Source organism: Spinacia oleracea, chromosome 1 (genome assembly GCF_020520425.1).
Source record: "Spinacia oleracea cultivar Varoflay chromosome 1, BTI_SOV_V1, whole genome shotgun sequence".
Lineage (NCBI taxonomy): Eukaryota > Viridiplantae > Streptophyta > Magnoliopsida > Caryophyllales > Amaranthaceae > Spinacia > Spinacia oleracea.
In genome coordinates, this window is record NC_079487.1 from 74,937,807 (window position 1) to 74,962,812 (window position 25,006).

At 40.4% G+C, this 25,006-nt stretch overlaps 1 protein-coding gene across 1 annotated transcript; it reads left to right on the top strand.

Moving 5' to 3' along the window:
• Positions 1-23,637: 23,637 nt before the first annotated feature.
• LOC110799753 (GCN5-related N-acetyltransferase 8) lies at positions 23,638-24,685 on the top strand. Its single transcript, XM_022005024.2, has one exon. It carries the CDS (start codon positions 23,717-23,719, stop codon positions 24,425-24,427), a length of 711 nt encoding a protein of 236 aa, XP_021860716.1. The 5' UTR covers positions 23,638-23,716; the 3' UTR covers positions 24,428-24,685.
• The last annotated feature ends 321 nt before the right edge of the window (positions 24,686-25,006 follow it).

Sequence of the window (25,006 nt, forward strand, 5' to 3'; positions counted from 1 at the left end):
GTAGAGTGCGGTAGAATTTCGCGCTTTTTACCTTGTTTTTCCCTATTTTATGCTCAATTTAGTGCTTTGTATTGAATTTTCACTTATTATTGTCCTGTTTAATCATGTAAAGAGTACAGCAACTTAAAACTTTTGTAAATGAACGTATTGAAAGTCTCAGAAAGTCTCAAGTTTTGAGTTGAATTTTGATTTCCGAACCCAAGTTTCGGGACGAAACTTCTTTTAAGGAGGGTAGACTGTAATACCTCGTATTTTTATAATATTTATAAATATATTTTATTATATTTAAAGCATTTTACGATTTATTATCGTTTAAATAATATTTAAATGCATTTTAGTTAATGTATTTTAATTAATTAGAATATTTATTATTTTAATTAATTACGAAACGAATTTAATTCTTGAGTCGGGAAATTAAATGAGTTGCAAATGATTTTTAAAGGCTTCGGGTTTTAAATGAAAAGTCCAATTCGTTTTATTGAACGAGGCCAATCAAAAGTATTTAATTCAAGTCCTAAGCTAGCCCAATCATTTAATTCCCTAAGCCCAATTCTAATTTCCTAAGCCTAGCCCATTAACAATAAGGAGCCTATAAATAGGACTCCTCATCATTAATTGACCCCCTATTTTGTCATAAACCCTTTTCTCTCTTTCTTGCCCAACACTCCTCTTTCTCTCTCCTCTTTGGTCTGGTTCACCCGCACGCACAGCACGAGCACTGTCGTGCCTCGTGTGCTGCTCGTGCCCTTGTTGCTCGCCCCACGTTCTCGCCCACCCTCTTGCTCGAGCCCAGCCAGCGCGCCCCTTGCGCTGCTGCTGTGCCGTTGTTGTTGTTGTTGTGTGCGTTGCTTGCGCCAGCCACACCCACACTCCCTCTCTCGCCCCTCGCGCGCCTCACCTGCACTCCCTCGCTCGCTCCCTCGCGCCAGCGCGCGCTGTGCCCTGCTCTCTCGCCCCTTCTCTCGCGCGCGCGCCCCAGCGTGCCGTTTGCCCTGTCCTGCGCGCAAGCGCTGCTGCGCCCTTCGCCCCTGCGCGCACACACGCGTGCGTGTGTGTGTGTTGTTCGTGCTCGTAATTCGATTTCTTTTTCGCCCAATCACATTAATTCGTGGTTGTTCCATGCTATAGGCCGAATTGGTATAATCCTCTTCTTCCTTACCTATTCTATTTAAATTCCGTATTTTAAATTATTATATTAATATTGTTTTGAGTAATTAAAATGATGGGGACCGGTTATGAATACCGTGGTTTGAGGATTTTTGTGTTGTGATTCATTAGGTTTGTTTTAATTATTAAAGGATGAATTTTCAGATTTGTTTATTTAATAAAGCATTGATTTTTATGATATTAAACTAGTTTTATTGGTATTTTCAAGTTAGGGTTTTAACCTAGACCTAATGAGTCAATTGATTAGCATAATTAGGTGATGATTTTAATTATGATAATCAATTATATTTTCAGATTTGAATAAAGGTTTAAAGTGTCGATTTTTATTGTTAAAGGCGGAAAAAATATGTTTTCGTACTAGGGATTGATTTTGCAAATTGAGACGATTTTATTATTGAAAAACGATTGAATTCTAAAGTCTAAAGGAGGTTTTAATTTTTATAAAGTTGCTGGAAATTTAATGAACATGGAAATAATTTAAGTTTCATTATTTTGATGATAGGAGGTGATTTCTAGTTGTGTGCTCGTTATTGCAAAGTGGCCCCTACGCTTAGGTATTCAAGGTACGTACAAGTCTAGGGCGACCACACCTTTTTGTCAATGACATTACATGATTGTTGATGATGTGAATTACATTATGTGGAATCATGTTTATTTTGGTGAACGAGCATGTGTTTTGTGATGTTGGATTTATTGGATTAATTCTTGAACAAGCATGTTGAAATTATTATGAGTATGGATTTCATTGTCAATCATGTTGTTCAATATTTATGCATGTATGATTTATTTCACATGCAAGGGATGGATTATTTATTTGTATGCTATTGTACGGGATGTCTAGCATACTTTGAGCCATTTATTTGTACCTCGATGTACTATTTATTTTACCACATGTGAAGGGTTAGCTCACGTAAGCCACCGCACATGTAGGGTTCAGTTGGGAATATTATGTATGAAATGAATTAGGATTTGTCGTGCAAGGGCACAACCCTCATGTTAATATGCATGATGTGGAGTCTCACTTTGGTGAGGAGGAACATGGTAGTAATATCACAACTGTCTTGCTTGGTTGACCACAAGTCTTAAAGCATTAAAATAAGATTGTTTTGGTTGTTGTTTATTAATGGTATGTATGCATGTTGTCGAGTCTTGAGTTCGCCTTTAATAAAATATTAATAAACGTAAAGTGCAACCCGAACAAGCTTCAAAACTATTGGAACGTATATACCTTGAGTATGAACAATGGGGGGAGTCTTGCCGGAAAGCTCGTACTCCTACTAATGATACAAGACGTTGTTTCATTTATATTATGCGCAGGAATTCCGTCGGTATGGCCCGACACTCGGTATGGCCCGATTTTATTATTATTATATTTGGTGTATGGTTGGCTCCCATCACCTTTTCCCTTTGTGGATTATTCTTTTGGCCCGTTCGAAGCTTATTCTAATTAAATTGTGAGTCAAGAGTCGAGTCTTGTGTCTCATGATTGTTTGTTAAGTATTATATGGCTTTTGCATGTTGATTAGTACTTAGTGAGTGATGCATGTTTTAGTTTCATTTACCTTATGCTTGTAAGTACTCAGCGTTTGCTGACTACGTGCTTTGTGTGTTTCTGGTCATGGCCTTTGCCTTAATGACCCTATGATGATCCATCATTTGCACTTGCATTGTTGGGGAGTAGAGTAATATAGCAGGTTGGTAGATCAAGTACGATCGAAATCATGTGGCTTGGGATGATTGAGAGAGTTGCATGCTTTCGTTCTTTGAAACTATTTTATTTAACATTTTAATTACGTTTGAAATGTTTGAATTATTTATATTTTGGGTTTTGGGCCATTATGGTTCCAAATTGTAGGAGGCCTCAATATTTCATTAATTATGGTTTTTTAAAAGTTAGTTGACATTTAATTCCGCTGCGTAATTCTGGTAATAGCCTTAACCGTTATCACGGTGGCGGTAATACTTTAGTAATTCCTTTATTTTAAGTTGGAAAATGGTTTTATAAAAGCAAGGAATTATTAGGGTGTTACAAAGTGGTATCAGAGCTCTGCAAACTATAAAAGTGGTATACTAGAGCTTAGTTTCATTCCTTCTTTGTAGTAAGCAATACTACAAAGTGGTAATCGGAGACTAATGCTTCTTTGTAGTAATTCATACTACAAAGTGGTATTTGCGAAACTTTAGGATTTTTAAATATTATTTTCCTAAAGTCAAAACATATTATTTTGAATACTCAATATTTTAAAGGTCAAATACCAATTATTTTGTGTCGTTTGAAATGAGTTGAAAAAGTCGGATTATTATTTAATTAAATTAAATTTTTCCTAAATTTTTTTTACTCAAAAAATTTTGATTTAAATTCGAAATATTTTAATTATTTTCGGATTTTCTTATTTATTTATTTATTCGAATATTTTTTTCGAATTTATTTTTTTCAAATTTTCTGATTTTTCTTTTTATTATCCGAAATTTATTTATTTAATTAATTAATAATTCTTATTAATTTTCGATTTTAGTTTTAATAATTTCAACTAAGTTAGGAGTTATTTCTTAATTAATTTCGAAAATTAATATTACTTCCAAGTGAGGAATGGGTAGATTAAGTAGGGCATATTTAGACTAAGTGTGCATTTAATCTAAGTATGCAATTTAATCAAGTGTTTATGTGATTATGCCTTGATTTTGTGACCTTTTAATTAAGATTGATCATGTTTTATGTTGCTTTATGTGATTATTTGCATCACGATTCATGATTATGCATGTACTTGTGCATTGAAATTGTATGGCTCCACGAACTTAAACTGTTTCCTCTCCTTGGGGGTTGAATTTTGTGGGGAACACGTTAGTGAGACTCTTAAGTGTGTGTTTTTAGGACTTAAGAATGTTGCATTCAAGGTTCCCTAATCCGGGACAGTTAGAGAAGATTGATAGTGAAACTCCACTTTATTTGTGAAAGAAGATTGAGTTTGCATGCAATTATTTTGCTATACTTAAGAATTTGCCATATTTGAGGAAAATTAATGTTATGCCTTGAGGTGATTGTATATTGTTTACCCCATATGACGCCTTATATAAAGCTTAAGCATTGTTTAGTGATATGCATTTTGAGGATGATACACCTAACTGGAGGAAATATGGCATTGTAGATGGTAAATGGAGGTATGATTCTTAGGTTATGATTACTATCATTGAATTAGCAGAAATGTGCTATGAAGATGGTATGCTTCCTATGGGATTAGGCCTAGGTGACATAGATGAGTATGATGGGTATGAGATGGTGATAATGATGATGATGATTGAGTATGAAATGGAAAAAAAAAAGAGAAATTGAAGTATGATGGTGAAGTTGTTGAGGTTGAAAATCTGGATCCAGTGGTTCATGAACCTACTATATTGAGTTTTCTAGTGGCTTTGAAATAGAACCTAAGGCTAATAGTGATGTTAATAGAGTGTCACAACAGGATGATGAGGTTATAGATAAATATTCTGATCGGGAAGACAACATGGATGATCCTAATGATCAAGAACTTACTCCAGAACAATACAAAGGAAGAGATGATCGTCGTGATGACATTAGTCTTTAAAGAACTGTAATCCTTAGTTATTTATTTTGTTGATTAATAAAGTAGCAAAGCTACTATTTATGGTTATTAGTTCAATTATGGTTTGGAGAAATAAAAGCAATCTTACTGATGGATGTAAGGCCTTTTCATTGAAGTATTAATAAAAGCATCGAATTCCTTTTGTTATCTCTTGAGTTCAAATCTCGATTAAAAGTTTTGTGGGTATCGCAAAGGGATTATGTGTTTTATTTCTCAAATTGATTATTAACTAAGTGCATCGTGGTTATTTCCCACTTAGATATGTGGTTCGAACAAGTCAAGGGGGTGGCTAGTAGGTGGCTCCACTTTCCCCATCATGTTCGAAATTATATGCATTGTTGCAAAATAATTTGATTGGTTTGTTGGTCTGTAACCTTAGCGTTGTCCATGTCAAACCCAGTCATTAAAGTGAGTCTTGCATGAGTAAGGAATAGCCAATGTTGTTAGGCAACTAGCCGCAGTACTTCAAGACCTAGAAGAGACTAGGCAAAATTCAATTAATGACCCTGCTAGGGGAATGTTCAAGATGGTAGTCCAGAGTAATCTTCCGCTGTACCAAGGGGAGTCTGACCCAAGTGTACTGGAGAACTGGCTTAGAAAGTTTGATAAATTGATGGTTGTTGTAAACTATCCAGAGAACCTTAGGGTTGATAGTGTTGTGTATTACCTTATGGGAGCAATTGGTTTGTGGTGGAAAAGGTGTGAGAACGCTTTGAGAGCTACACCTGGATTTGGATAGGAATCATTCAAAGATGCCTTAAGAACCAAATTTTACCAACCGTACTTGAAAAAGCAGAAAGCCCAAGAGTACATTGATCTAAATATGGATGGGATGGTTGTGACGGAATACTACTCCAAGTTATAGAATTATCTAGATTTGCACCTGAAGTGGTGGCAACGGAAGAGCTTAGGGCTCAAAGGTTTGAAAATGGACTGTCAAATAGATTCGTAGTTGTTACTATCTGGAGAGATCCTTACTTCTCTAGATACCCTCTATATATAGAAAGGTCGCTCATCTGTATGGACTACAGGTGAGGAAGAACAAGATTGAAAGTGAAACTGGCAAAAAGAGGAAGGACGTTAGGAACCAGAGTTATTGAAGTACCCATAATTATACCAACTGGTAGTATAGTAAGTACCAAGATTCATAAGAATGTGCCTTGACCATAGCCAAAACCATTTTCCTGTCTAACCTGGTTGAGATTAAATTAGGGGAATTGGAGGTGATTTTAGTGATGGATTGGTTGGCCATATTCAAAGACAAAATTGACTGCGAAAATCAGGAGGTTGATTTGAGATCTAGCTTAAGTACAGTAGTACCTATCGTCATTTTGGGTAAGCCTAGAAACATATGAATTATCACGGAAATTGAACTCGTGAAGCTAGTCAGTAAAGGGAACCCACTATTCTTATGCAATATGAGAGACCTTAATAATAAAGTTAAGGATATACCTGAGGACATTGAAGTTGTGAATGAGTTTCTGGATGTGTTTCCGGAAGAGACCCCGGAAATGCCTCCCAATCAACCTATTGAATTTACTATAAACTTAGAACATGAAAATGCACCTATTTCGAAAGCTCCATATAGAATAACTCCAGAAGAAGTGAGTGAGTTGAAGGGTAAATTGAAAGATTTGTTGGAGAAATTTTATATTAGACCAAGTGTATCACAATGAGGAGTACCAATTGTGTTTATGAAAGAGAAGGACAAGAGTATGAGACATTGTATAGACTACACGGAAACCAAGGAGGTCATAATTAAGAGCAAAGTACCCTTTTTGCCCAGGATAGACACCTACTTTGACCAATTTAAAGAAGCAGGAATTTTCATGAAAATCGAATTGTGATCAGGTTATCATCAATTGAGAATTGCGGATAATGATATACCAAAGACTGCATTTGGGACAAGATATAGTCATTTCGAGTTCACTGTTATGCCATTTGGGTTGGTCAGTGCACCTACAATATCCATGGATTGAAGAATCGTGTGTTCCATGCATTTATGGATAAGTTTTAGTATTTTTGTAGATGATATCTTGGTGTATTCGAAGAGCAATAAAGAGCATGTTGAACATTTTGGGTCTATGTTAAGTACACTTAGGGATAACCAATTCTATGCCAAATTACCAATGTGTGAATTCTGGATGGAGAATGTCACATTTTGGGGTATCTAGTGTCTAAAGAAGAAGTTGTAGTGAACCTTGCAAGATTAAAGCTGTTAGGGAATGACCTACACCAAAGAGAGTCACTGAAATTTGAAGTTTTCTTAAGTTTAGCTGGATATTATAGACTCTTTGTGCAAGACTTGTCTAGGATACCCAAACCAATGACTACCTTGATGAAGAAAGAAGCTAAGTTTGAGTGGAATGAGAATTGTAAGGAAGCATTCCAAGCTCTAAATATGCGTTTGACAACCGTGTCAGTGTTAACTCTACCAGATGGAAATGATACCTATAATGTGTATAGTGATGCATCAAGGAATGGTTTATGGTGTGTATTGATGCAGAACAGGAAGGTTATTGTGTATGCATCAAGGAAATTAAAACCGTGTAAACCTAAGTACCCTACCCATGTCATACAGCTAGCAGCCATGTTGTTTGCATGGATGAGATTAAGGAGAATCAAATTGGAGAGGTTAACTTGGAGCGAATCAAGGAAAAGATTTCGCAAGGGAAGGAAATAGATTTTAAAATCCATGTTGATGAAAGTTTTAGGCACAAAGGAAGGTGGTGTGTGCCTCAAATGTGCGAAGAGTTAAAGAAAATCTTATGAGAGAAGGTCATAATACACCATATTCTGTTCACCCAGGTGGTGACAAGTTGTATAAGGATCTGAAAAATGTCTATTAATGGCCAAAAATGAGGAATGAAGTAGCTGAGTTGTGGCAAGATGTTTGACTTGTCAGAAAGTTAAGATTGAGCATAGGATACCTCAGGGAAAGGTCCAACCTTTAGAGATTCCAAGTTGGAAGTGGGACTGTATCTCAATGAACTTTGTCACGTGTTTACCCAAGTCAAAGTTAGGAAATGACACCAATTGGGTTGTGGTAGATAGACTGACCAAGCCATCAGTGTTTATACCAATGAAGGAGACCTAGAAAGATGGAGCAACTTGCTAAGGCTTGCATTAAGTATGTTGTGAGACTACATGGAGTTCCTAAGGATATCGTGCCAGATAGGGATTCAAGGTTTCTTTCAATCTCCTGGGAAAGTGTGTAGAAGAGCTTTGGTACGACATTGAAAATGAGTACAGCCTTCCACCCAGCCACAAATGGACAAACTGAGAGAACCATCCAAATCCTTGAGGACATGCTTCGGGCATGCGTCATTGATTTCCAAGGAAGTTGGGAAGATAGCCTGGATTTGATTGAGTTTTCATATAACAATAGCTATCACGCTAGTATTGGAATGGCACCATTTGAGGTCTTGTATGGAAGGAAATGTAGAAGTCCACTATGTTGGAGCGACGTCAGTAAGACAATGTTGTTAGGACCTCAAATGATAGACACAATGAACCAAATTAGAACTATTCAATCAAAGATTCAAGTAGCGTAAGATTGCCAAAAGAGCTATGCATACTTGACAAAAGTTTCTAGTGGGTGACAAATTGTTACTCCAAGTTTCACCAATGAAAGATGTGATAAGATTTTCCAAGAAAGGGAAGCTTAGCCCAAAGTATATAGGCCCATATGAAATCCTAGAATGGATAGGAAAGGTAGCTTATAGACTAGCCTTACCCATGGACCTGCATAGAGTGCATAATGTGTTTCATATATCTCAATTGAGAAAGTATGTTCCGGATAAGTCGCATGTGTTGCAACCGGAAACCATAGAATTTGACCAAAATTTATATTTCAAGGAAAGACCAGTCAAAGTCCTGGATTGTAAAGTCGTAATACACGAACTAAGGGTGTTAAAATTGTGAAAGTTTTGTGGTCTAATGAAGTTTTTTGGTCCAGGGAAGCTGAGGACGATATGAGAAAGTATCCCTAGCTATTTCCCGAGGGTAGTTGAGTTACGGGGTCGTAACTCGTTTCTTTTAAGGGGGGGTAGAGTGCGGTAGAATTTCGCGCTTTTACCTTATTTTCCCTTATTTTGGGCTTAATTTAGTGCCTTCTATGGAAATCGCACTTCATATTATCATGTTGAATTACTTAAAGAGTACAGCAACTAAAATATTTTTGCAAAGAAAACGCAATAAAGTCTCATAAAGTCTCAAGTTTTGATTTCAAATTGTGATTTCCGTGCCCAAGTTTCGGGACGAAACTTCTTTTAAGGAGGGTAGACTGTAATACCTCGTATTTTTCTGTATTTATAAATATATTTTATTATATTTATAAAGCATTTTATGATTTTTAGAATTTATTTCGCATTTAAATATTATTTAAATGCATTTTTAATTAATTAGAATATTTATTATTTTAATTAATTACAAAACGAAATTATTATTTCAAGTTGGGAAATTAATTGGATTTCAAAAGTAAAACGATTTTAAATGAATCTAGCTCAATTCAATTTCAAGTTCAAGTCCAAACAAATTAAAGCAAGCCCAGCTTATGTTTTATGAAGCCCGTAAGGGAATCCTAAAGTCTAACCCATCTTTGAGTTTCCTAAGCCTATAAATATAGGTGCTCACCCTCAAAATCGCTCACTATTATTCATTAAACCTAAAAGTAAAACCCTAACCTAAACTCCTCTTTCTTTCGTCGAACTTATGTTTGGCCGTTTTTCACCTATTTCCGTTCGTTTTCAGAAAATAGTTTCTTATTCAAAGTTGTAGATCTCGAAAAGTTCTTGAACTTTGCTCCAAGAATCGATCGATTCCGAGTTATAGATTAAAAGTTATGAGCATTCTAAATTACTGCTGCAGTATTTCACTTTTGTCTTTCTCTCCTTGCCCGTCGCCCCTCACCCGAGCACTCAGCACGAGCCCTGCTGCTCGTTGCTGCACCCCGTGCCTTCGAGCACCATCCCTAGCACTCCCTTGCTGCGTTGCTCGTGCTTTGTCCCTCACACTCCCTCTCTCGCCCTCGTCGTTGCAACCTACCCGCACAGCCACACCTTGCGTGTTGTGGTTGCTGTTGTTGCCGTGTGTTGTTGCTGTGTTGTGGTGCCCTCGCCCACACACACTCGCACACTCGCCTCTCTCCTTCCTCTCGTGCCTGCTGCGCCGAGCCCTCACCACCCATGTTGCTTGCTTGTTCGTTGTCCGCACACGCAACACACCCTTCGTGTGTGTTGTGTGTCTGTTTGTGTTCTGTTAATTCTTTTTTCGCCCAATCACATTCAATTCGTGATTGTACCGTGCTATAGGCCGGATTGGTATAATTCTCTTCTTCCTTACCTATTCTATTTCAATTCCGTATTTTAAATTATATTAATATTATTGTTTTTGTTTAATTAAAATGTTGGGATCGGTTATGAACACCGAATTTTGAGGATTTGTATGTTTGAATTATTGAAGAATGTTTTGGATTGAAATATTATAATTTTCAGATTTGAAATATATATTAAAGCTTCAATTTTTATTAGTTTTAATGGTTTAATTACAAACTATGATTAGAGTTTTAATCTAAGCCTTATGGGTGATTGATTAGCATAATTAGATGATGAATTTAATTATGATAATCAATTATATTTTTCAGAATATTATAAAGACTTAAAACGTCGATTTTAATGGTTTTATGCATGAAAATAAATTAATTTCATACTAGGGTTTTAAACGATTGATTGAGACTATTATTTTATTTATGAACGTTTAAGTTCTAATTAATTCAAGTGTTTTAAAACTAAACAAAGTTGCTGGAAATTTAGTAAGCATGGATAATAATTAAGTTTCTCCATTGTGTTTATAGGAGTTGATTTCTAGTAAGTTGTGATTCGTACAATGGTCACCGTACTTAGGTATTCCAGGTACGTACAAGTCTAGGGCGACCACATTATTTGTCAAGGGACATTACATGATTGTTATTGATGTGAATTATATTATGTGAACTTGGTGAATTCATATTTGGTTTGGTGAACGATCATGTGGATATTTATTATTGAAATTATTGATTCGTTGGTTGAACAAGCATGTTGGGACTATTGTGAGTATGGATTTCATTGTCAATCATGTTGTTCAATATTTATGCATGTATGGTTTGTTTCACATGCAAGGGATGGATTATTTATTTGTATGTTATTGTACAGGATGTCTAGCATACTTTTGAGCCAATTATTCGTGCCTCGTTGCACTATTTATTTTACCACATGTGAAGGGTTCGCTCACGTAAGCCACCGCACATGTAGGGTTCGGTTGGGAATATTTTGTATGAAATGAATTAGGATTTGTCGTGCAAGGGCACAACCCTCATGTTAATAGGCATGATGTGGAATCTCACCTTTTTGTGAGAAGGAACTTGGTAGTAATTTCACTACGTCTGGATTTATTGATCACAAGTCCTAAAGGATTAAAATGAGACTGTTTTGGTTGTTGTTTATTAAATGTATGTTTGTTTGAGTCTCGAGTTCGCCTTAATAAAATATTAATAAACGTAAAGTGCAACCAGAACAAGCTTCAAAACTCTTGGAACGTATATACCTTGAGTATGAACAATGGGGGGAGACTTGCCGGAAAGCTTGATCTCCTACTAATGATACAAGACGTTGTTTCATTTAAATTATGCGCTGGAATTCCGTCGGTATGGCCCGACACTAGGTATGGTCCGATATTATTATTTAATATTTGGTGTTTGGTGGGCTCCCAACACCCTTCCTTTATGGAATATTCTTTTGGCCCGTTCGAAGCTTATTCTAATTAAATTGTGAGTCAAGAGTCGAGTCAAGAGTCGAGTCTTGTATTCATGATTCGTTTGTTATTTATTAAATGGCTTTTGCATGTTGATTAGTACTTTAGCGAGTGATGCATGTCTATAGTTTTATTTCACTCTATCCTTGTAAGTACTCAGCTTTTGCTGACTACGTGCTTTGTGTCTTTTGGTCATGGCCTTCGCCTTAAAGACCCTATGATGATCCACCATTTGCACTTGCATTGTTGGGGAGTAGATTAATTTAGCAGGTTGGTAGATCAAAGTACGATCGAAATCATGTAGCTTGGGATGGTTGAGAGAGTTGCATTCTTTTGTGCTTTGAAACTATTTCAAATTATACTTTAATTATGTTTTGGAGTTTATGGATTTTTAATACTTTGGTTTTGGGCCGTTATGGTTCCAACTTGTAGGAGGCCTCAATAAATATTATTTATAATGGTTTGAAAGTTAGTTAACATTAAATTCCGCTGCGTAATTCTGGTAATAGCCTTAACCGTTATCACGGTGGCGGTAATACTTTAGTAATTCCTTTATTTTAAGTTCGAAAATGGTTTTATAAAAGCAAGGAATTATTAGGGTGTTACAAAGTATGTCTGTGATAAAGGTCAGGTCGGCACAATTCATGGTGATCAACAGCTAGCAAGAGATTGTTACCTCACTACGCTAAGTCCCGAGGCTTGGGGGAAAACTGACGAAGCCAGAGCAAGCTCAAAAAGAAAACTAGATGAGATGGAGGAGAAAGTCAAGAAGGAGACCTTTACCATTGCCACGGCTCACATGGAAACTAGGCGGCCTAACCCAGTTGGTGGACATTATGAAATCATCCTTGATGAAGCACGTCCAGATAGGCTGGTGCCAGTAGGGGTCTCTCCTGACGACCAGCTTGGGGCACATTTAGTCACTCTCCTGAGAGAATTCCAGGACATTTTTGCTTTTGTTGTGGAGGAGATGCCGGGCATTGATCCAAGCATAGCTGTCCACAAGCTCAATGTAGATGAGTCCTTAAAACCTGTTCGTCAGAAGAAGAGAAATCATGGGGAAGCAAGAAACAAAGCTGCAGCTGAAGAAGTGCAGAAGTTGTTGGAGGCTGGGTTCATTCGGCCAAGTCAATATCCAGATTGGGTGGCAAATGTAGTATTGGTGCCGAAGCCCAACAAATCCTGGAGAATGTGTGTGGACTATACAGATCTAAACAAGGCTTGCCCAAAAGACATCTTCCCTCTACCCAAGATAGACCGGTTGGTAGATTCAACGGCTGGCCATGCTTTGATGTCTTTCATGGACGCATACTCGGGCTTTCACCAAATTCCTTTGTGGCCAGACGATCAGGAAAAGACGTCATTTGTTACCGAGCAAGGCCTATACTGTTACAAAGTGATGTCGTTCGGTTTAAAGAATGTGTCAGCCACATTTCAACGTCTAGTCAACACTGTCTTCTCTTGTCAGTTAGGACGAAACATCGAATCTTACATTGATGATATGATAGTAAAAAGCAAGCAACGCGAAGAACACTTGGCTGACTTAAGAGAAACTTTTGAGACGCTCCGAAAATATCAGATGAGGTTGAATCCAAAGAAGTGTGTTTTTGGGGTAACGGCTGGGAAGTTCTTGGGATTCCTTATTGATGAAAGAGGAATCGAGGCCAATCCTGATAAAGTACAGGCAGTAATAGATATGACGTCGCCAAAATCAGTCAAGGAAGTCCAACGCCTGACAGGATGTTTACGGTTCTTATCAAGGGCAGGTGACAAGTGTCATTACTTCTTCGGCACAATCAAGAAGAAGAGCAAATTTGAATGGACTGAGGCGGCAGAAACTGCCTTCGTCCGATTAAAAGAACACCTCCACACCTTACCTCGGCTTGTCAGAACTCTTCAGGGGGAAACTTTGTATGTGTATTTGGCCATTTCTGAGTGGTCCTTGAGTGCTGTCTTGCTAACTGAAAGGGAGGGAGTGCAACTCCCCGTCTATTTTGTGAGCCATGTCCTGCAAAACGCTGAATTAAGATATTCTCCAATTGAGAAGTTTGCACTTGCGCTGTTTATGGCCAGCAAGAAGTTGCGCCCTTATTTTCTGGCACAAAAACTAGTGGTATACACAGACCAACCTTTGAAACAACCCCTTACTAAGCTAGACGCTGCTGGACGAATACTGAAATGGGAAATTGAGCTGAATGCATTTGATATCTCATATGAGCCTCGAAAAGCTATCAAGGGACAAGCATTTGCTGATTTCATTGCAGAAATGACGAGGCCGACTTTTGAAAAGAATGTGGCGACTCGCTGGACAGTCTATGTAGATGGCTCGTCGACCCAGAACGGGTGTGGAGCCGGCCTAATATGTCAATCTCCTGAAGGAGACAAGTATGAGTATGCCATGAGATTCAATTTCCAAACATCCAACAACGAGGCAGAATACGAAGCTTTATTAGCCGGCATAAAAATGTGCAAAGCTGCTGGAGCTCAAGAGATACTTGCCTTCTCTGACTCTCAGCTCATTGTGAGTCAAGTAAATGGGGACTATGAGGCAAGAGACCCTAACATGATCAAATATATGCAAGCTGTGCATCAAGAAATAAAACATCTAAAGAGCTTTGAAGCTAAGAAGATTCCCAGAACGGAGAACAATCAGGCCGATGCCCTGTCAAAACTAGCTAGCTCGGCTTCCTGTGATACACCGTGTCACGTGTTCTGGGAAGTAAAAGATAAGCGAAGTATTGAGCAGGAATTGTGCGCTCCTATGGTAGCTATTCTGGATCGGTCGTCAACCTGGATGGACCCTATCATTGCTTACAAAGTGGACGGTTCGCTTCCGGACGACTCAAGTCTGGCCGCCAAAATACAAAAGAAGAGTTCTTGGTTTGAATGGTGGAATGGAGTTTCGTACAAGAAGTCATTTTCTAGACCCCTCCTGCGGTGTGTCACTCCTCAGAAAGGGAAAGAAATTCTAGATGATTTGCACCAAGGATTATGTAGCTCCCACATTAGAGGACGAGCCTTGACAGAGAAAGCCTTGCGAACTGGTTATTACTGGCCCACTTTGAGAGAAGACGCCCTAGCCATGGTGCAAAAATGTGACAAGTGCCAACGGTTTGCTCATCTCATCCACAGGCCGGCCCACCCTCTCACTCCTATTATGAGTCCCATTCCGTTTGCCAAGTGGGGAATGGACCTGTTAGGGCCATATACAGCGGCCCCTGGAGGCCGGCGCTATGTGATAGTGGCCGTTGATTACTTCACCAAGTGGGTTGAAGCAGAGGCTCTCAAGAACATAAAGACAAGTGATGTGAGGGCGTTTATCTGGAAAAATATCATGACTCGCTTTGGAATACCGCAAGCTATCGTCTTTGATAATGGGCCTCAGTTTGAGACGCCTAAGCTGAAGGAGTGGTTAGCAGACCACGGCATACATAGCTGCTTTGCCTCTGTGGGACGACCTCAAGCCAATGGCCAAGTCGAAGCTTTTAACAAGATTATCTCCGAGGGGATCAAGAAGAAACTAGGTGAAGCCAAGGGTCTATGGGCCGATGAGCTGCCAAACGTCTTATGGTCCATCCGCACCACGGCTAAGAACTCAACCGGCGAAACCCCATTCCTGCTAGCCTATGGAGCTGAGGCCGTGTTTCCCATAGAAATGTGTGAACCTACACTAAGGGTCATGTTATATGACGAGAATGCCAACTGGGAAATGATGAAGTTGGCCCTTGACTTTTTACCTGAAGTAAGAGGAAATGCAGCATTGAGGCAACAACTGTACAAGATAAGGATGGCGAAGGAGTACAACAAGAAAGTCTCCAAAAGAGTGCTCAAAGTAGGAGACTTTGTTCTCCGAAAGATGGAATCTGTGGGACGAGCCAACGAACAGGGTAAACTGACTCCCACTTGGGAGGGACCCTATGAGATCTATGACGAGGTCAGAGATGGAACCTATCGCATTCAGGACATGCAAGGCCGACCAATTCTACGCACCTGGAATGCAGACAATCTCAAAAAATACTTTTTCTAAGGTGTATTCTGACTATCCTTTATGAAAGAATATGTGATCTAGACAACGGCCGCTAATGGTCCTAATGGAGTAGTAGTCTCCCTTGTAACCGGCTAAATTCGCCTACAAAGTATAAATAATATTACTCTTGTTTCGTCCTATTTATTACTCTTTACTAACTTACTTAACATATGCATGCAAAAAGCCTAATCGAATAAAGGCCTAAGAAGTGGCCCCAGATTAGCACAACATTTACAAGCCTAATTGTTTGAAGCATAAGAAGTGGCCCAGATTAGCATAAACATAGGCTGATCACCTATTAAATTGTAAAATACGTTCCGGAAAACACAAACGTCTATTTTTCTCAGGCAAATAGGTTCATTCCTATATGTCGCGGCAACAAACATGCCGCTTCACATTGACGGCGGGGGCAAACCCCCACATAAGTCATACGCCGCGGCATCAAACATGCCGCGCCCAATTTACGACGGGGGCAAACCCCCATACAAATTGTTTTCTTAAAAACGAATATTTTTCTAAGGCAAATAGGTTCATTCCTATATGCCGCGGCAACAAACATGCCGCTTCACATTGACGACGGGGGAAAACCCCCACATAAGTCATACGCCGCGGCATCAAACATGCCGCGCCCAATTTACGACGGGGGCAAACCCCCATACAAATTGTTTTCTTAAAAACGAATATTTTTCTAAGGCAAATAGGTTCATTCCTATATGTTGCGGCAACGAACATGCCGCTTCACATTGACGACGGGGGCAAACCTCCACATAAGTCATACGTCGCGGCATCAAACATGCCGCGCCCAATTTACGACGGGGGCAAACCCCCATACAAATTGTTTTCTTAAAAATGAATATTTTTCTAAGGCAAATAGGTTCATTCCTATATGCCGCGGCAACAAACATGCCGCTTCACATTGACGACGGGGGCAAACCTCCACATAAGTCATACGCCGCGGCATCAAACATGCCGCGCCCAATTTACGACGGGGGCAAACCCCCATACAAATTGTTATCTTAAAATGAATATTTTTCTAAGGCAAATAGGTTCATTCCTATATGCCGCGGCAACAAACATGGTGCTTCACATTGACGACGGGGGCTAACCCCTACATAAGTAATACGCCGCGGCATCAAACATGCCGCGCCCAATTTGCGACGGGGGAAAACCCCCATACAACTTGTCGTTTTCTTAAAAATGAATATTTTTCTAAGGCAAATAGGTTCATTCCTATATGCCGCGGCAACAAACATGCCGCTTCACATTGACGACGGGGGCAAACCCCCACATAAGTCATACACCGCGGCATCAAACATGCCGCGCCCAATTTACGACGGGGGCAAACCCCCATACAAATTGTTTTCTGAAAAACGAATATTTTTCTAAGGCAAATAGGTTCATTCCTATATGCCGCGGCAACATACATGCCGCTTCACATTGACGACGAGGGCAAACCTCCACATAAGTCATACGTCGCGGCATCAAACATGCCGCGCCCAATTTGCGACAGGGGCAAACCCCCATACAACTTGTCGTTTTCTTAAAAATGAATATTTTTCTAAGGCAAATAGGTTCATTCCTATATGCCGCGGCAAGAAACATGCCGCTTCACATTGATGACGTGGGCAAACCCCCACATAAGTCATACGCGGCGGCATCAAACATGCCGCGCCCAATTTACGACGGGGGCAAACCCCCATACAAATTGTTATCTTAAAATGAATATTTTTCTAAGGCAAATAGGTTCATTCCTATATGCCGCGGAAACAAACATGCCGCTTCACATTGACAACGGGGGCAAACCCCCACATAAGTCATACGCCGCAGCATCAAACATGCCGCGCCCAATTTACGACGAGGGTAAACCCCCATACAAATAGTTATCTTAAAATGAATATTTTTCTAAGGAAAAAAGGTTCATTCCTATATGACGCGGCAACAAACATGCCGCTTCACATTGACGACGGGGGCAAACCCCTACATAAGTCATACGCCGCGGCATCAAACATGCCGCGCCTAATTTGCGACGGGGGCAAACCCCAATACAACTTGTCGTTTTCTTAAAAATGAATATTTTTCTAAGGCAAATAGGATTACTCCTATATGCCGCGGCATCACACATGCCGCGCCCCATTTACGACTGGGGCAAACCCCCCATATAATTCGTCGTTTTCTTAAACAACGAATATTTTCTAAAGCAAGTAGGATTACTCCTACATGCCGAAACAAAAAAGTAATCCAACTGCAAGAAGCCGCACAATAATCCCCATACCCAAGTTCAGCGGCAATCATACTGATTGATTGACTTGCGTCAATCAATCAACTAAAATAAACTTGGGCTTGGGAGTCTGGTTCAGAGACTTGCAAACACCTGCTCTGGGGAATGAAATGGACGGCCAATCACACACGACATAAACAGAGAAGGCGTTTAAAAGTCTTTAACAGGAAAAGATAACATAAAAAGGTGACGAATCACCACTGGTTTGCGCTCAAAACGGCGCCAAATTCAACAAAAATAAAAAATTATCCAAACAAACGCCCTAAGCGTTGAAGCACAAATAAAAATTATTCATTACAGGCGCTCTAGGCGCCATAAAAACTGATTTTGATGAAGGGGAGTGGAGTTAAGACCCAGCAGGACGAGCAGCGGCAGAATGGGTGGAGGTCGACGTGCCCACACCATCTGGACCATCGACAGCAGGCTTTGAGGTTGGCTGAGCTGAAGTCCCCTCCTCCGGAGCCGGTGAGTTCACCTCCTCACTTTCGGCGTCGGAATCCTTTAACACGGGAGGAGGAATACCTTGTTGCTCCGCCTCAATAATTGCACCCTGCTTTTGAATTTGCCACTCAAACCAGGCGAATGAGAAGTTCTCCATGCAGGCGTCCCAGGCTCGGCGAGTTCTCTCTCTCACCTCCTCAGCAGCCAACTTGGCCTCGGCCTTGACCCGAGAAACCTCGGCCTGAGAAGCCGAGACCATCTCTTCAAGACTGGCCACTTGCTGGCGCAAGCTCGCAGCTTCCTTCACCTTGGCTTCGGCCTCCTGGAGGAACGACTGGGTAGAAAGGGCTTCGGCATTAAGGGTCTCAATAGCAAGAACTTGTTCATTAATTTTGATCAAGCACTGCCTCTTGTCACTCCTCAGGACGGCCAGCTCCTTGCTCTGAGCTTCAATGGTCTCCTGCATCTCCAGCCGAACCTTCTCCACCGTCGACATGGCATAGTCCCCGACATTGGTAGCCTTATGCACCTGCCGCTGAAGCTGACTGGTGACGTCAGCTCGCCAGCGTTTAAAGCCTTCGGCCTTAATAAGCAGCTGCAAGAAAAATGTAAGTAAGAAAGAGTAAAAATTGCTAAGTACAGGAATGAAACAAAAAGACGGATGCTTACATCCAGGAGAACCGCCTGCATAGCCCCGAATTGCGCATCCGCCGCCGAAGGGAACTGCTCCACATATTCCTTCGGCACGGCCTTAATCACCGAAGAGATGATCTTAGCCTTATCTCGGGACGAGAAATGCCGAGACGGAGGAATATTGCGGACCTCATTGTCCAGAGCCGCCTGCCGGCCAGAAGCTATACACAAAGAAGAGGTGAGAGTCCACAAAAGTACTTGATCAAGAAAACAATTTAACTTGAAGAATTTAGCATTTATCTGGGTCGTCGCCTCCCACATGAGGAGGACGATGGGCTTCTGGATTCTGGGCCGCCTGAGCCGAAGGCTGGTCGTCCTCACAGTCAAGGACCTCGACCGGCGTAGGGAAAGCAGCCCTCTTGCTGGGACCGGCTCCGCCTCTGGCATCCCCTCTTTTGGCCGAACCCTCCGTAGGAGGATGCTGCCGTAGAGGAGTCACTGCCATAGGAACGACTTCCACTGGAGAATCAGACGACTCCTCTGGCAAGTCCTCCCTTTTAGGACGCCTGATCCCCGCCTTGACCTAGGGACGTTTCCCTGCCATAGAAGCGTCCTTGTCCTCGGCTTTGCGCTTAGGGCCGGCCGAACCTTTCTTGCCCTTCTGAAATATTAGAGGAAGAAAGATAAAAATAAAAATAAAAACAAACAAACAAAAAAAAATGACTGAGTAAAATAATAATAATAAATATATAGGCAACTCACTCTTGCCGGAGCACCTCCGCCGATCCCTTTCAGCTTCTGGTCAACCATCTGTGTTAACCACTCCTTGGTGCTAATAACCCCCTTCTCTTGAGGCGGAAGCTTGGACATGGCGACGGCTGCAAAAGGAGATTTTTTATAAAAGTTAGTAAGCAAGTAACATCCAATACACAAAAGCAGTAATGCCATGATACCTTGGTCCAACTCATGGTCTAGGCCAACCGCTGCCAGGAACACAGGGTCCCTGAGCTGAGCACATGACAGAAGCCAAGACAAGGGAATGTTCAAGTTCTTGGTCTGTGCCGTCACGGCCTCAGCCTGGAAATGGACCGTGATCTGATCCCACTCCTGTGCCGTTAAGGCCGGCAATTCCTCGTTCCCCCTTGCAAAGCGAGGTTCTAACTGCCAACGGCTAAATTTTAGCTCCGCCTCCTCGTCGGCGGTCCACATCACCACCCACCTCATTCTCCAGAAGTGGTGTTTTGACGGCTTGTCGAAAGTGGTGGCATACTCCCCTTTGTTAGCTAATTGGAACCAACTTTTGGCTCCCTTTACTTTCTGAAAACGCACCAACCTAAGAAATGCATTGAACGACGACCTCACGCACCAACTTTTGGCTCACTTTGCGACGTACCCAAGTACGTTTGTCCAGGAATTGGGTGACAATTGGCAGAGGCCAATGCCGAACCCATCCAATACTTCCTCCACAAAAGGATGGACAGGGAACCGTAAACCACTTTTAAAGGCCCCAGCATACACAGGAAATTCACCTGGGCTCACGTCAAAAATGGTGGACGCCTCACTCTCAAGAAATCTCATTTCGTAGCCAGGGCCAGTATTCATGCCAGCGGCATAATTCTCCTTATGTCTCTCCAGCCATTTTAACCACTTCGGGTCAGCCCCAATATGACCCGCGTCAATTTGAGCATTCTCACCCTGGACGCCTCCAGCAAAAACCTGAGGCACTCCAGCCGCCTCCTCTTCAACTTCTTCACCCATAGCCTCGCCACCGCTCTCATCTGGTTCCGACTCATCGAACGAGGCGGCGGGCTGTTTCGATGGACCAGCTTCCATCTCTTCCATCCAAAACTCATCAAAGTAAGTACCTCCTTGACGAGCACTGCTAGCCTCACCTGGGGGAGTCCGGCTTATTTCCCCTGCCGGCACTTTGATGGATCTCCCTCCCGAGAAAGAAGGGTCCATCTGCTGACCTTTAAGCCGCAAGTCAGCGATGTTTGCCGTCTTTTTCGTCCTCGCCATCGTGTCCTGCATAAAGACGCAATGGGAGGCCGAACTTAACGACGGGCTTAAAAAATGTGGGATATTGGTGCGGCGCAGATCAGACCACCATACCCAGAAGTTCCAACCTTAACGGCTCAAGAACCGCATACCATCGTTCCAAAAGGAAAAGAAAAATGGACGATGCCAAAACTGACGAATAACAAAAAATGCAAGAAATAACTAACATACTGTAATTAGGTGCTTACCTCAAAAATAACGGAGAGGATGGCGTCAAGGGTAAGAGTCACGAAAAGGAGACGAAGGGCTCATACAGTCTTTCCTTCGTCTTAGGATATGGGCCGAATAGAAGACTGCGTCAGAAATCTCTGTAGATTCTCTCCCAGAAAAGCACAGAGGTGAATTTTGTAAAGTGAAAAATGAATTTTTTTACCCCCTCACTTATATATAGGGAGGACAGAATAGGAAAAGTCGCCACGTGGCGCACTCTCCCTGGTTCAAAGAATCTGATCAGGAGATCAGCGAACAAGAACGGGCATCAGGTAGGCCATCTTACCTTAATACCCTTCTTGAGGGGCAAATGATGTGGGTAAAAATACCCCACCTACGTGGCATCAATGTCACGCGACACGTGGCTCCCGATCACTGGTCAGCCGCATATCTTGGCTGCCACCCAAGAATCAGCCTATGCTGATGAAAGAGTCCCTTTTGAGGCCCATGGCCCATAAGGAATGTTGTGATAGTGACACATGTCATTATCTAATAAACTAGCCAATCATGTGACATGATTCTAGGGTTTTCCCATAAAAGGGGGAGACTATAAATACCTCCAATTCCCAAGAAATGGACACACAATTCTAGATAGAGAAACATTCTACTACTTACCTTTAATGCTTTTTGTTCATTAATTACATCTTCCTTAAAACCCGTGTCTTACTTAAGCATCGGAGGGAATATTCCTTCGGGAATATTCTTGTTTTGTAGGTACGCCGCCGACGTGGACTGGACTCGACACTACGTGGAACCTGATACCTCCTTGTCATCATACAAAGGAAAAACTCCCACAACAATTATCACACCAACTATGTCTGCAACTTTGTGACTAAATGACCATCAATAATATTTATAGGTACTATTTCTTGTATTATAGTAACTATATGTTTGGTATAGTTTTTTATGTATATTATAATGTTATTTTTAGGTTGTTTGTTGTCCTCTATGTTATAAGAGTTACTATGTTATGATCACAATAACTATATGATCATAACAATAACTATATCTGCAACCCTGCTCGTATATGACTATCATTAATATTAAGAGATACTATATCGTGTATAATAGTAACTTTATATTTTTAATAGTGACTATGTTATCATTATGTTCTTTTATGTTCTTTTTATGTTTTTTCTTTGTACTCTATGTTATTAGTAATAAAAGTGACTATATTATTATGACAGTAACTATATGACTATAACAATAACAATAATTATATCTGCAATTCTGCGAGTATCTTACCATCGTTAATTCTAAGAGTTACTATATGATGCATAATAGAAACAATATGTTTACATAGTTACTATGTTAATTTTTCATATTTAAATGCTAAATCATTAACTTAGTTTAAATATTATTGATTCAGAAATACAAAGATGATGCACCCATAATTGAAGTCGTGCAAAGAATAAATTTTGCAAGGAAAACAAAAGCAAGAGAAGAAGAAAATCCTTATAACAATGGAAACCAAGGACGTGGTAGAGGAAGGAGAGGACGTGCTGGTGGAAAAAAAAGACATGGACGTGTCGATTAGTATTTTTTAGTTCAAAAAATATTTGATTTTAACCTGGTTTATTTAATAGATGCAAATAATTAGAATGTCGTAGCTAAAACAGCTGACCAAGTAGTTAATGTTTTCTTTATTACTGTTCGATCAAGAGTTGTAATTACTGTTACTTTTGATATAGTTACTCTTTTTTTATTTCAGTAATTATGTGATATACAATAGTAACTATATAATAGTAAAAGTTACTATATGACCTCTAAAGCATCTATATATCATATTGTTTATTTTATAATATAGTAATTGTTCTACAGCTAAAGTTACTTTTCTATATGATATAGTTACTCTTTGGATAGAATAATTATTCTTATCGAAATGACTATATTATTATTATTTTCATAGTTACTATTTTGAAAATATAGTTACTTTACAGAACCTATAGTTTCTATAATTTACTATTTTTGTCTGCAAGAATGAATATATAGTAATTGTTTTACAGTTAAAATTACTTTTCTATATGATATAGTTAATCTTTTGATAGAATAATTATTCTTATCGAAATGACTATATTATTATTATTTTTTCATAGTTACTATTCTGAAGATATAGTTACTTTACAAAACCTATAGTTTCTATAATAGAAGACGCCGATTACCCGATTCACGTTAATTTACAAAAACACCCCGATACACGCTAATTATAGCGTGGACCAGGTCCATGCAAGTGGGAGTTCAGTTCAGTTCAGAAACATTCAGTTCAGTTCAGCTCAATTCAGTTCAATTCAGTTCAATTCAGTTTAGTTCATTCAATTCAATTCAATTCAGTCATTGAATATCTAGATATTAATTTGCAAATTTTTCGAGTGGATAGGATAGAAATAAACCGAGCCTAAACCTGGCATAAGACTATAAGTACATAAAGAATCACACTCCAATTCCCACAACAAATCAGTGACCTTTTTCTCTAGCCACCTGTCCTCCCAGAGCTTCCTTGTACTATCATCAATGGCGGCCGTAGAACCACCACCTCCACCCACTCCAACACCGGAACCCAACATGAACCTCCACTCAGACCACCTCAAATCCACCCCTCTCTACACCCGCATCCGCCTCGCCACCCAAACTGATGTCCCTTTCATCCACAAACTCATCCATCAAATGGCCGTCTTCGAGAAGCTCACCCACCTCTTCGAAGCCACCGAATCTTCTCTCTCCTCCACCCTCTTCACCAATGCCCCTCCTTTCCAATCTTTCACCGTCTTCCTTCTCGAAGTTTCCCCTACTCCTCTCTCTCTCCACCACCTTCCCACTGCCTCCCTCTTCCAACCCATCCACAAAACCGTCCATATCCCTCTTTCCCATCTCATTTCCGACGCTGAAGAGCCACTCTTCCACACCGCTGAAGGCGCCACCGTCGCCGGCTTCGTCCTCTTCTTCCCAAACTACTCGTCTTTTCTCGCGAAACCCGGGTTTTACGTGGAGGATGTGTTCGTCAGAGAGTGTTACCGTAGGCAGGGTTTTGGTGGTTTGCTGATGAAGGCGGTGGCGAATCAGGCTGTGAAGTTAGGGTATGGGAGAGTTGAGTGGTGTGTGCTTGATTGGAATGTGAATGCCATTCGGTTTTATGAGAAGATTGGAGCTGATGTTATGCAGGAATGGCGGATTTGCCGACTTACTGGCGACTCCCTACTTTCTTATGGCCAGCCTAATTACTAGTAGTAGACTTGTTGGCAACTCCCTACTATTTTACGGTCATCCTAAATCCTAATCTCGTAGTAATCAATAATTAATCTCATAGTTCGATCTGACTCGTGTTTTCGTAGTTGCGAACATTTAGTTGTAGTCTCTGTGAGATTGGATTTGTCTAATGGTGGGATTTTACTGAATGATTTTGCATCATTTACTTTGTTGTTAACTAGCTTTATCATATATGTTATGGATGATTTTATGAATTGATTTTCATTTCGTTGTGCATTTATTTTTGTCCTGTTGGATTCGGTTGTGGCGGTTGATTAGTTGTTCTTGTTCTTGTTCTTGTTCTTTTATGACTTACAGTATGATAGGAGTGTTAAAAGGGGTAGAGGTAGGAACGGGTAAGGGCAGAGTTATTCGGTTGTGGTGAAGTCTAGTATGACGAATTTATATTCTGCTCGAGGGGGGTTTTCTACCTAGGAGGCTACTATGATGAATCTGTGAAGTATTAAGAGTTAAACTCAAAACAAGTATTCTGCCTAATGGTTGTATAACTTGTATATTAGTGCAATTAGTCAAGTATTTGTCTGAGATCTCTTTGAT

Excerpts from the sequence above, each read along its gene's own strand:
- LOC110799753 (XM_022005024.2), top strand. The coding sequence starts at position 23,717 with ATGGCGGCCGTAGAACCACCACCTCCACCCACTCCAACACCGGAACCC.